This window comes from Haliotis asinina, chromosome 16 (assembly GCF_037392515.1).
Source record: "Haliotis asinina isolate JCU_RB_2024 chromosome 16, JCU_Hal_asi_v2, whole genome shotgun sequence".
NCBI classification, from domain to species: Eukaryota; Metazoa; Mollusca; class Gastropoda; order Lepetellida; family Haliotidae; genus Haliotis; species Haliotis asinina.
In genome coordinates, this window is record NC_090295.1 from 45877091 (window position 1) to 45891811 (window position 14721).

General features: G+C 40.5%; 1 protein-coding gene across 1 annotated transcript; it reads right to left on the reverse strand.

The window, feature by feature from the left end:
• Nucleotides 1-799: 799 nt before the first annotated feature.
• Nucleotides 800-9743, reverse strand: LOC137268704 (glyoxylate reductase/hydroxypyruvate reductase-like). Its single transcript, XM_067803304.1, has 3 exons — nucleotides 9397-9743; nucleotides 6149-6319; nucleotides 800-3902 (listed from the first exon to the last, which is right to left on the reverse strand). The coding sequence occupies exons 1-3, from the start codon at nucleotides 9596-9598 to the stop codon at nucleotides 3301-3303; spliced, it is 975 nt and encodes a 324-aa protein (XP_067659405.1). The 5' UTR covers nucleotides 9599-9743; the 3' UTR covers nucleotides 800-3300.
• Nucleotides 9744-14721: the final 4978 nt, after the last annotated feature.

Here is a 14721-nt window from a genome sequence, read left to right on the forward strand (position 1 = left end):
TTGTCAACGCGAAAGGTTTTAGGGGTCACACGTTGATCTACCTGTCATATATTGGATTTCCGGTGACAGGTTGATGAGCACTTAACTTATTGTTATTTTGTCACATGGTACCGTCTGTGACGTCAAGGATGTCTCAGTGGTCTCCTTGACCTTCGTATAGGGTCACCTTGACACCATGGCAGAAATATGACAAACAAGTCTCGATGTGCCTGTTATCAGTCGGACCGATAAAACACAATTTTTTGTGTTTTTTTAGTCTACAATCTCAAAATGCTAGCGCCCTTGAAGTTTGGAATTCAGGCTGAAGTCGAGGAGCGCCATGTCAAACCAGCCTGGTTCCCTAGGTATGCTGCGCCCCGCCTCTCTCTTGGGATTACGCTGCAGCGAATCCTCAGCGCAGCCTACCCAGGAAATCAGGCAGATTTATTGCTTTTAAAACTCCTGACTCTGCACCGCCTCGTGACATTTATATGTCTCACCCATGTCTGGTACCTCTACATTACAGCTTGTTCAGCTTGACCTAATCAAGTGAATCCTAATGCATTCCGTCACCATGTCACACCTGACTGGGTCTATCGCTGTGAAGGGGTGCACCTTGTTATCTGGTTCTGTTTATTCGGAAAATGCATTTTGCAAATTTGAGTGGCAATCTCAGATTTAACTTTATTTCGAGAACTCATCTCTAGATTTAAATAAAATTGGATGTTTACATGAGTGATCGTGATCACCCATGAGAGCTAAATTGGTCGCCACATTTACAAATACGACTATTAGTTAATAAGTCAAAGAACAAAGCAAAAAAGCCTTCAAATGATACTTTATGGTATTTTTTATTTTACAACGAAATGACTAGTCTACATGGCACATTAAACACAATAAAACATGGTTAATAGAAAAGTGAGACATGCAAAAATACACATGGTAAAATAGTACTAGAACTTTGTTAAACCGAAATAGTAATTGTAATAAACTGCGTTTGGTTATTTTTGTTTCGACTGGACAAATAAGTCTACACATCTGTTCTAGGTCAGAACTAACATCTGCGCTGACTAATTTCAAAATTTCAATAGTTCGAATAAAAGGATCACATATCTAAATATACATGTATATATCCTTGTATCAAACCTCGAGTCAGTTTTCTGTTTACTCTCGTCATTCGTCACTTGCCCAGGTGGCATAATGTTTTCCAAAATTATATCTTCCAGTCTCAATAATTGCCTTCGAAACGTAAGGAAACTTTCCGACTGTTGAACAACATTCCCTGAAGGAACAAGTCTGTTTAAAGCATAAATTAGCATTATGACGGCGGAAAAAACTTATACATGCTCTTGCATATTGTATCCATGTTGGGTATCGAACAGGTTTTGGACAGGACGCGTGAAGGCTTTTGGATACTTCTCCGCCCACACACAGAGTCAGGAATGTCTGGATAACAAGGACAAAACAACTCTCTAATAAACATGTTCCTATTTCCCATAGTTCGTAAATCATACAGGACTTCGCGGTCAGTTTAACATAAATATACAAGGAAAAAACTAAAATAATAATCTATAAAACATAATAGTTCCTAACTGTCTAACTCTACTCATACCATTCGAATAAATGGCGTAACAAAATTTCCAAAGATTTTGGAAATTGTACATTAACAAGTATATAACAGACATGATAAATGTCAACGGCAATACATTCAGTACATAATGATATAGTACACGATAGTTGAGAATTGTCAAGTTGTCTAAAAATATATGTCCTTTATACTAAAAGTTGTAGACCCAGCCGACTTCCATGGACCTTGTACACCGTGACGTGCAAAGCCGGCAGGTATTGTTGAGAATTTCCCATAGGTGAAAGTGTTTTTATCATTGAATTACAGGGAGGAATATTCCCATTTGTAACTGAAATCGCTTTCAACCGGGCATTCTGACCATTATATGACTCGTGGTCGTGTAAGTGAGTTAGTAATCACAGACAATCGTAGGCTCATCAGCCTCGTAAAATAGCTGACACACTTGGACAAGTGAAAACAACTTATTACCGGTGATACATTCTTGTAAAATAACAACTTTGGCAGCGAGTCAAGGAAACAGGCATAGATTTGGCAACTGCACCGGAGAAAAACATAGTAGTGAATGTTAATACGACCACTATTGTGTCGAGGTAGAAGGGTCCTTCGTGAAAACACCGAGTTGACCGCGGTTTGTCATAACCGAATATTTTAAAGCAAAGAATACGAAGGAACCAAAATTTCACCTCGGGACACCCGTTAGGTACAGACAAAGGTGTTAGACTGTAGCTGAAGACAACAGTTCTGCAAACAAGATCGGTGTGAATAATCCACTCGATGTCGTTCCGAGTATTATCAAGATTTCTTTGGAAACTAGAGCTCAGTGTAATTTTTCAGACCCAATGACAACCCCCATAATTTGAAATCATTGGTGCTGCCCGCCGTGACATTGCTCGTTTAATGCTTTGAACGGAGTGAAATGTTTGCATACTCGCTGTCTCGATACAGACACCGTACCCAAGTAGCTGACCTTGACATTCGACAAAACCAATGTCAAGGACAACGTATTCATGCTGTAAATTGAGTGAAAGCGCGTGACTAGCATGTTTGCTCTTGGTTTTGTGAGTGGGTGAGTGAGTTGGTCACATCACGACCGCCAGCGACCGCCAGCCCCAAGTGATCCTGCGGGGAGGTATTTTACCACCATAGACAAACCCCTGGTATGGCGTAGACAAACTGTTGACTCTTACGAATAACAGACCATACAAAAGCAGTATCATCTAGAGGGGGACAGAACACTGAAACAAGCACGAGTTTCTGGACTGAAAAGTGTTGATCACTGGCGGCTCAGGGAAGGTTTGAGCGAATATCAAAACATTGCGTACATATATAATGCTGATGGATATTTGTGTTCAAAGCTAGCAATATTTCACATATTCATGCACTCAATATAAACAAAATGACTCCAAAACAACTGAATCGGTATCAGTCACATCAGGTGAACCATTAGTATATAAGTCCAATAAAACTAATTAGTCCATTTCAAAATACAATTTTAGAAACGATTCGTTTCACTTCATATTGACAGAGAGATGATTTTGTCTGGATACATCTTCACTAAACAGAGTCATTGCACGATAACTGAATACAGGGGATGTTAATGGATTGTAAAACAAACTGAACACTTGAAGATTCATTTCTCCATCTTGAGCGTTGACCACAAAGCATTTAGGTAAACTGGCACCCTTCGACTGTTGCGTAGCGACAGACTGATGAGGGACAAGCGACCAGTTTGATTAATTACTCGAAACTTGTCCAAACACCTTCTCTTTGTGGAACACCGATAAAATATTTTTAGCGGTCGTCAGAGACATGCTATTTCTCGACTCCCATGTATTACTTCCCATGTGTGGCAGAATTATGCAGTTGTTGAGCGATACCAACTTGTGATCGGCTGGCAAAGGTTCCGGTTCTGTGACGTCCAGGCCGGCTGCTGTGATGTCTTTGTTGAGGAGAGCCTCATATAAGTCGTCATGCTGGATGACTCCGCCTCTTCCGGAATTGACCAATATTGCCGTCGACTTCATCTTCTTGAACGCAGCAGCGTCGAACTTGTGTCTCGTCTGTGGCGTTAAATTACAACAGATGCAAATACAGTCCGATTGCTCCAAAAGTTCATCGAAGGACACGTACTCAGCGCCAATGTCGTCAGCGTAGCTCACCTTCACGACGTCATTGTAGATGATTTTCTTGCCTCCGAATGGTTTCAGACGCCGAGCGACTCCGTATCCTATTCGCCCAAGACCATATATCCCAATTGTCTTATTGGTCATCTCTATGCCGCACAACCACATGGGCTTCCATGGTCCCCACTCTCCAGACTTGACCGCCTGTATACCTGAAACAGTCACACCACATAAACTCACCAATGTTGGTTGACACTCATTCCACACGGGCTTGTGCCGCAAAATACAAAAATACAGGTATCCTCTTAGATAATGATAAAGCACCAAACCTAATAACATGATCCACGACGTCATGATACAAGGACAATCTATTGCCCAAGACACCAACCCCCCACAACCCGACCCATGACGTCGTGTTACAATGACAATCTATTGCCCAAGACACCCAACCCCATGACGTCATGTTACATTGTAAACCAAAAGTCACTGTGTTCTGTAATCTGATTGGTTGAAAAACATGATCAAATGGTATTAGATTCCCGGAAACTGGAAGACTATTCACTGCGTATTTACACGTAAACAATTGTTTTGTTGTGTCATCAACAGTGGTGACGTCATTCAAATCATATTGTGACGTAAAGTTAGAATGACGTCACAAATGAGCAACTCCAGACGTTACCATGGGAACCAGCTGAAGGGGCCAGCTGATGACACTTTACTGCTGTACTCATACTCGATGTAAACGAGTGCAGGCAGTAAAACCCCTTTGGTTTACTTTTTTGTTTACAATGTCGATAAACATCATGTGTTGGCCAATTTTGGGGAGTTATTGAGTATTTGAAGCACGGGAATATTTCATTTGAAACCTCCGGCTGACGCCGTCGGTTCCAAATGCATTCCCGTGCTTCAAATACTTAATAACACCCGAAAATTGGCCAACACATGATGTTTATCTCCTAAATGACAGTCTACTATCCAAGACACCAACCCTCACAACAAGATCCATGACGCCATGGAACAATGACACGCTTTTGTCCAAGACACCAGCCCTCACAACCCGACCCATGACGTCATGTTACAATGACAATCTACTGTCCAAGACACCAACCCTCACAACACGATCCATTACGCCATGGAACACTGACAGTCTATTGTCCAAACACCAACCCTCACAACACGATCCATTACGCCATGGAACACTGACAGTCTATTGTCCAAACACCAACCCTCACAACACGATCCATTACGCCATGGAACACTGACAGTCTATTGTCCAAACACCAACCCTCACAACACGATCCATTACGCCATGGAACAATGACAGTCTATTGTCCAAACACCAACCCTCACAACACGATCCATTACGCCATGGAACACTGACAGTCTATTGTCCAAACACCAACCCTCACAACACGATCCATTACGCCATGGAACAATGACAGTCTATTGTCCAAACACCAACCCTCACAACACGATCCATTACGCCATGGAACACTGACAGTCTATTGTCCAAACACCAACCCTCACAACACGATCCATTACGCCATGGAACAATGACAGTCTATTGTCCAAACACCAACCCTCACAACACGATCCATTACGCCATGGAACACTGACAGTCTATTGTCCAAACACCAACCCTCACAACACGATCCATTACGCCATGGAACACTGACAGTCTATTGTCCAAACACCAACCCTCACAACACGATCCATTACGCCATGGAACAATGACAGTCTATTGTCCAAACACCAACCCTCACAACACGATCCATTACGCCATGGAACACTGACAGTCTATTGTCCAAACACCAACCCTCACAACACGATCCATTACGCCATGGAACAATGACAGTCTATTGTCCAAACACCAACCCTCACAACACGATCCATTACGCCATGGAACACTGACAGTCTATTGTCCAAACACCAACCCTCACAACACGATCCATTACGCCATGGAACACTGACAGTCTATTGTCCAAACACCAACCCTCACAACACGATCCATTACGCCAAGGAACAATGAGTCTACCGTGTAAGACACCAACCCTCACAACTCGGCTATGAAGTCGGCTAAGAAGTCGCAAGAGTTGATTTATGGCCGTCTTCATGGTAAGAAAATGTACTAACGAATCATAACTGCCTAAAAAGAAATTCCCAAACATTGCGCCAATTCTGTTTGGCACGTAAGAAAATCGTAATGTTTTTGACATATGTATCTGGAAAGAAAACCACCAGAATATGTATTACAACCTCCCTTTTAGAAAGAAGTATATATTGATGACCTGCGCCGATAGCCTTGACAGGCCTGCAACAGTTTACTTCGTTAGACTGAAAACAGCTGCAAGCGTTTTGCCGACACAGCATTCCTTGCAACAAACAGTCTCGTCTCTCTGTATCGCATACTTGCGTCAACGGCGGCTGAGGTCTGTGGGAAAAACTTGGCACTGCTCACCTTCTAATAATCTACGGGATGTCAAGAGAAGCAGGGACACAGTCAGCTCGGCAACGCTGTCCGTGGATACGTTAGGGGTGTTGGCAACAACAATGTCACGGCGGCGACATTCTTCCAGGTCGATGTGCTCGTAACCCACCGACATCGTTGCTACGACCTTCAGCTTTGGACCTGTATGTGAAAAATGAGAACATGTTAAATATTTCGCCCCCTCTTATCATTAAATACATCACTAAAAACAGGTACAAAAAGGGAAAAAATTTGTCAACATCTTTGGAAAAATGGAATTAGATTTCCAAATAGACTGCTCCATTCTTACAAACAATATTGGTTTCACCATATTTGTCCTTTTTGACAGGACCCAGGTAGTGACCTGACCCTAACCCTGACCTGACCCGTCAAACCATTATATATGGTGGAATATTCGGAGTAACAAACATCGTGTGTATTGCATTTACAAACTGCTATTCATGACGTTCACGCCTTTTTTAGCAATGTATCAGCAACAACATGGAGTGGGACACCAGACATGGGCTTCTCACAATGTATCCATGAGGCGAATCGAACTCAAGTTTTCGGTGTGACAAGTGGGTGCTTTAACCATTAGGCTACCCCAACGACTTGGATGAGTGTGTTTCGTTGCACACCGTATGTTGCAATATTTAAGCAATATCCCCGACGGAGACATCAGAAATAGGCTTCACGCACTGTATCCTTGTGAGGAATCGAACTAGAGTCTTCGTCGAACGCTTTAACCACTAGGCTACCTCATCGCCACAAGTTTCGGGTAATTACCTAAACTCGTGCCAAATCTCGTTACATCATCGGTCCTGATAAAGATGAGCATGGTTTATCGTCACTGACTGAAAACATCTATCTTAATCTGCCATACTGACCCTCAAGCAAATATATCCAAGAAAACCAACACAAGTCTAGAAAATAGGCAAGTCCAGAACTGAAAATGAAGAATGTCTCTCGCCCCGCTTTTAATGTATTTATAATGTTAATGTTCAGCGACTAGCTGTTGGTCTATATCAGTCCTAAATATTCGCAAAGTCAGTCTTCCATTTCTACTGACCTAGAATCAGACAAAGTTAATAACTATTCTCGAGTAGAATGAACCCAACGCTATCGTGGTACGCGGCCATTTAAGTCCTGTCAGTCCTGTGAGTATTCTGATTCAATACCCCGACGACAAACAGTTTTCGGTTTCATGATCAGTGACCTGAAATATCTGACACCCAAATACCCACTGGACCCCAGGTATACGGGGCGGGTGAATGAAGCATGACTTCCCTATGTGTACAGAGAGTACATGGTTGATAAAACCCCAACATATAGTGACTGTAAATGTAAGTTTCCCACGCACCTGCTATTACAGGAAATACGACATCATCACTAAACGTTTTCAAATTGATGTTTGATATTGACGCACGTCCAACACGTGTTAGTTTCCTGGGGCGAATGCAGATCCACTCATTGGTATGTACCTATGTATGTATGTACATATGTCCTGTCTCAGTTTAACATGCCAAAGGACCGGTCATTGTTTCGCAGTGGATCAGAGGGAATACAAAGCTATGACAATTTCGGGGTCAGGGTCAAAACACACTGGGTTTTCTGATAATAAAATGTCATCACATAACATAAATCAGTGTACTTTTGTTCTTTGTCTTTTCGGAAAAAAACATGTTCTAGGAGTGGGGGAGTGAGTTTAGTTATGCACCGCACTCCGCATTATTCAAGCTTTTTAGAGGTGGTCTGTAAAATATCAGGTATGGACCAGACAATCCAGTGATCAAAAGCATGAGCATAGATCTACGCAACTGGGTTACGATGCCATGTGTCAACCATGTCAGCGAGCCTGGCCACCCAATCCCGTTAGTCCCCTCCTAAGACAAGCATGAGTTGAAGGCCTATTCTAACCCGGATCTTCACGGGTGGCCCTCATGGAAACTTATATGGGAGTGTTAATGTTAAATAATTCTTAAACGTACCACAATTTAAAACAATATGGAGAAATTTTCATAAAATGTGGAGAAATATGTCTAATGTAGGTTAATCTATGTTTGTTTTGTAATAATATATTTATTAATGGAGCATACACCACTATACAGTTTAATACAAACACTGCCCGTCATGCACCATCAAGCCCAGGCCTTGTATAGAATTAAACACACAGTTGTATCCCTGTGTGCATTTTATCCTCAGGATAAAAAACAAAATATACATGAAACCGAAAATATGAGCAACCCCCAACTCAGTAGCCAAGGACCTATATATAGATAGTTGTTCGTGGTCTGGTTCACATGCATGACCGATTCCTGTCGCCGAGTTAGTGCATGTGTCCCTCGCTACTTCACTTGCTGTTTCCTGACACATTTACGCTTACACTTGAGTTCAAACCCCAAAGACGTATCAGCTTTTTCAAATTCTATCGAGTTACTTTCTGTCCCGCTCCAGGAAATTAAATATGAATCTCTACACGCTTCCACCGCGTGAAAAGCGACACCATAAATCGTGCGCGCTCAGGGCTTTATCGATTTTCCAATCGGCCCCAACTATGCATAATTACGACCGTCCTTGCAATGCCTGAATGTAACCTTGTGCAACTTCAAGGTGAACTCAGGACTTCCGAGGCGATACGTCTGGTAACTAACTAGCTTTGACCTCACACAGAAATCGTAGTGAAACTATCTATCATGATAGATAAACGCGATGTTATCAATAATTTACCACCTTCCCTAAACAAACGGATAAACAATAGCCAGACAGAGGTTTTACTGTCAGCATAAAGTCAATGCCATACCTGACACAGGACACTTTGCGATACTGTTAATGAATCCTCTCGAAAAACGTGAATCACACGCCTTTAACGAGTCGGTTCCAAAACACATGTACAATACCATCGAATTGAGGTTACCCTTACATTACCTTCAGCTGACCTTAATTCAAATACATATCTGTCTGCATATACTGCATAAACACAATATACCCCGATGCATATACACCAGCTGTCACATTCACGTCTACGAATGAATATTCACCATTGGGTAAATCAAATAACATTTTAACGGTATTTGACTTTTTTTGCTCTATGCACTGTCTCTGTATCTATTAACCATTTCCTCTATACTAAATTGAGAGTAATTACATTATGTCTAAAAAATATGTCTAAAAATATATATTTTTTTATAAAGAATTCACAGCATCACAGTTGAATTAAAATATATCTAAATTTCGCTCACCAGCAGCTTCAAGAACTTCCTTGTCAATGCTATCTGTAAGCATACAAAACAAGGCATCGTATCCAGGGATATTCTTCAGTAGTTCTTCCCGGGGAATAGCTTCATCGCTTTCCCAAAATGTCAGATCACATTCGGTCTTCAGAAGTTCAACACCAGGGGCAGGGACCTTCCTTGTTACATACACCCTCGGCTTTTCCGTCATTTTGATCTATACTGTGTCTCTGTCTGCTTGTATGTTCCACACACTGCCTCTAAGGAACTAAGCCGACCTACATCGACAATATGCATATATAACCACTCAAGATATGCTGCAATGTTAGAACGAGGTTGCAATGGGAATTCCTTGCAACCTGATTGGCTGTTTTCATCGACTGACGTCACAAAGTCACAGTGCCCTTGAAATTAGGGGGAATCCTACGTGCGGTTTCGCCTGCATCCGATGTGGTCGAACGGATATATAGGCGAAGATGCCGATATTTACATCCCTATTAACAAACATATCCCTCTCTGTGAGGGTGGAGATATTTGTTACCGGTTCAGTTCGTGTGTTTGATCACGCAAACTGCTGGCGTATGTGAATATTACTGAAGATAATTGATGCGATATTGTTTATCTGCACCGGCTCTAACTTCTGGGCTATTTAGGGAGTGTCATCCGCCCATTGTAAATGTCAAAGACTATTCCGTAAGACATGATCTGGACATCACGCCAGTATTCCGTGATAAAACGTTCTTCTACTGCAGTGAGTCCGTTGTATTCCTTTTAGCCAGCGAGACAAATGAAATTCACTACGCCTTGTCACTGAATTATGTTATTTTGATAGAAGCCAAAATTCCTTTAAACTGAAAAGAAGCACCAATGATAAAAGACATTCAGGACCTGAATGTGAGGAAATATAGCTTTGCTTCACTTAAAGCGAAAACACTGCAGGAAGAGTAGAGAGGAAGGGGAAATATTTCTTTTCATACAGGGAAATGGGAGCGACATGCACAATGATGTTCTTTTTGGTGTCTTTGGTGAATGGTAATTAGTTTTGTTTATTTTATACCGTAAATATTCAGCCCTGATAACTTATGTCTCACAGACTTGGTTGACACATATGATCTTATTCCAAAGGCGTTGCACATGATGTTGATCACTGGATTGTCTAACACAGGCACGATAATACAGACTGCTGCAATACAGCGAGAATATTGCTGAGTGCGGCAACAAACATTAAACCACCCTGTGGCCGGTCTATGAACTTGTAGTGTAAAGACCATTATTACTCGCCCGTTGAAAATACTGCAGTGTAACATTTTCACTTCAATATTACACTAGTGTAAAACCGATTGACCTTTGACGTCAAAATGGTTCAAAGTTGTGACGTCACAATGCTAATGTTGATGTCGCGATTTTACTAGACCTTGCTTGACTTGAATTTCGCCGCAGTTTCTGTCGGCGAGTAATAAACAGAATACTAAACTCGCTTCCGTGAAATACCATTTTCATTAAACTCGTTAAAGATGTAGTATCAAACTCGCTTTCGCTCGTCTGATACCAAATCATTAACTTGTTTAATAAAAATGGTATTACACGGAAGGTCGTTTAGTATTCTCCATTTATTACTCGCCCGTTGAAGATACTGCAGTATAATATTTTCACTTCAATATTACACTAGTGTAATACCGCTTGACGTATGACGTCAAAATGGTTCAATGTTATGACGTCACAATGCTAATGTTGATGTCGCAATTTTACTAGACCTTGGTTGACTTGAAAAAGCTGAGAGTCCTCACACTGCAGGCAATTTCCCCGCAGTTTCTGACAATTTATGTTGGCGAGTAATAAACAGAATACTAAACTCGCTTCGATGAAATACCATTTAAACACATTTGAAACACATTTAAACATTCACATTCGCAAGTATGTTTTACATCCTTACCATATTTCGCATTTCTTTCACAGGTTTACTTTGAACCGGATCATATATAATTCGACGAGTGACGATACAAACACATTACTGTGATTCGTAAATGTAATATTATGTGATTCACTGTCCATGCATTGTAAATGCAAGCAAACCGTAATGTACGCAAATCAACTTCGCTACTTTCAAAGAAATATGGAATGTTTTGAATCATACACTCAGTCTGAATCTAAACTGATCGATTTCAGTTTCCGTAATCGATAGTTAAAATGAATTATAAACTGTACAGATACAATGAAGACAGGCAGGTCTTTGCTGTCACTTCGACCTATCTCCAGTAGCAACATGGCACACTTCTCCGCTGTCCTTTTCATCGTGATGGTGGTGGTGATTGTGCAGTCATGCAAGTGCATCATGCGTCTAGCATTTCAGATTTTATCTTTGTTTTTAACATATATTTTTTTCTGTGTTGATAAAGCTCTATTGTTCGTCACATTAAGTGATGTCTCATGATTATCGTGATGCCCTGTGCCCGTCTGGTCGTATACGTTTTTTTTTTTTATGTTAGTACATGTAGAGAGGGTAATTTTCACATGTACACGTCAGCGACATCAATCTACACTCATGTTTGGTTGTGATGTCAAGATGATTACATGTGCTGTAGACAATGGATGTGCTCATTCAGGTCCAAAGTTAGCTGCAAGATCAAGAGATGGAACTGCTGATCAGATCAAAATACCCCAACACAATGACACGTACTCACACGTGCTCGCACGCACACGCAGGCACACATGTATGCATGGGCGCGCACACACACACGCATATCCACTTGTATGTAACTGTCAAAAAGCAATCATTCCTTATCTGCAACAAATGTTGTAGTTAATGAATATAATTCTGATGACCGGTTACTGAAATATAGTAACCGTTCAACACTGTCCGATTTCCGCGCCAATCATTACCAGTGATCTCTGCCCCAATATCGAAATGCCAGTCAATGTCTAGTGTTATTTTCATGAGGTCAGCGCACTGGTAGGCGGTCGGTTTAGCCGGTCAAGGTGACCTAGTTTCATGTCATGGTGACCTACATATTTCACCGAGTAAAGCAAACAGGCATCTGGGTGTCCAAAGAATGAGCAAGAACGAATCCGCGCTCTACATCCTTTCAACACATTTGTTTTCCTTTGTCAAACAGGACAAGTTTTAAACTGGCCGACTCAGGCGACACACACCAAGAGAACGATCGAGAGGCACATGTACCGCACCGTATTTTTCCTGTTGACAAACATGCCCACCAACCAGCTGGGCGGGGCTTATATTGCATAAATTACACTGAACGGCGTCATTGATTTCCACCGTTGTAGATATTTTTTCATTTGTATGCATTCTGTGAAATTGTTAGTGTTGATATGAACTTTTAAGAATTGACATGAATCAGCGTTTAATGAGTCAGAAAAATTAAACCACGCACGATTTACACAATTTGCACATCAGATTTCACGTGTATCTCTCTAAATAATGAACAGTTTTATATATATAGTTAAACTTCTCCCTGAAGATACACGATTGAAGATGCACAAGTAGGAGAAGATCCGTGTATTTCTGTGTGTTCTGTAAGGCTCACTTGTCACACCTTCGAATTCCTCTTAGCATAGTTTTCTCTATCCATAGATTTGCTTCACTTACATACATAGTTCAGTAAAAAACAATCTAACGAATCCACTTACGGGGTTGAATCGCCAACTGAAAGTTAAACTACAGTCCATTCCTCAAACCTGCAGTTTTTATTCACATATTGCATTACACGAGACAACACTTTACATTGTGAAGTCTATTTATGATTGACAGATTGTAATGATTAACTACAGCTATGTGTAGATCACAATGATCATCAAAACCATCACGAACAGTGAACAAATTGTCTTCTGAAAATAACTGTTTTGTACAGAATATATGAGTTAAGATTTTGTAGTATCTATATGTATGTGTTTCATTTCGGGAGGTAATGTTATTGTTACTTGTAATGACTCCCAGGTACTATTTCAAAGTTGTTCTGTATATATATGTGTATGTATGTGTGTGTGTGTGTGTGTGTGTGTGTGTGTGTGTGTGTGTGTGTGTGTGTGTGTGTGTGTGTCTGTCTGCCTGTCTGTCTGTGTGTGTGTGTTATATTTAACGATGTGAAAACTAGGGAACTGTACATGATGCATTCAAAATTTCCCTGAGTTGATAAAGAGACAAAGAAGTCATCTTATCTCATAACTTGTTTATTTGGAAATTACATGATGCACACCATTCATTGGCCAGTGAAATGTTTATATACAACAGCTTATCGGCCTATCCTTTTTCCTTTACCATCGTCTTTAAATCTCAAATTCACCATTACCAAAGTAAAAGTCTCTGTGACATCTTTAAAACGTTATTTCAGTGAAATTGGTGCATATGACATCAATTTTATGTTGAAAACTTGACATAATTCGTTATGGATATTTTGGACTTCGGGGGTTTTTAATCTCATTTTTATTATGAAAATCACTTTCAATGTAAATTATGAGAAAACGACATCTATGCTATTACTAGATTTATATATGTAAACTATAAAGTTGCAAGATGATATTATGTGTTGAGTAGGAAAATTATAGCCATTAATACCACAAACAAACAAAATATAATATACTCAGAGACAAATCACAATGACTCCTTCACAAATCATACAGTCTCTCTCCCTCTTTCTCCCTCGCTCGCACCCTGATTTTGTAGATGTGCTTGAACTAATTTGGCATCATTTTTAACGGAGTTATAGCCATGCCATATCTTCAAAAGTATTGAAATCACCGAAAATAAACAACATTTGAGCTGAGCTCATGTTTACCTCTCAAAGAATAGAAACGCATACCCTACATCCACATATGATATAATGTTGAACAAGGATACATGTAGATACTGAAATTAGTTTCATGAAAAATAAAGGAACGATACGTAAAATATACATCACAATACTGAAAGCGTAAACGAAATGATATGGCCATTGTGTATATTCTTGTTCAACCGACTTTCACCTCAAAGAAATTGCCTAATATTTGCAACAATTTTAACGTGTTACCTCTGTACTGATGACCGATTTCGTTCAAAATGGCGGCTTCGTTGACAAGGGTACACAGGAGCTTGCGAGGACTCTTCCCACGATACAGGGATCGTTTGTACATAAATATGAGATGTAAGTAATCAGAATGATTCTGACACTATTTGAAGTTTGTTATATGTTTTTATTGTTTACATTGTAAATAACAGAAAAAACCCAGAAAGTCAATAAATAGACCGTTGTCGTTCTGCTTGATTTTACGTTAGTCATGGCGTCACGCTGCACGGACACTTTGACAGTTTCTTATGAATTATCAAACAATTGTTGTATCTAT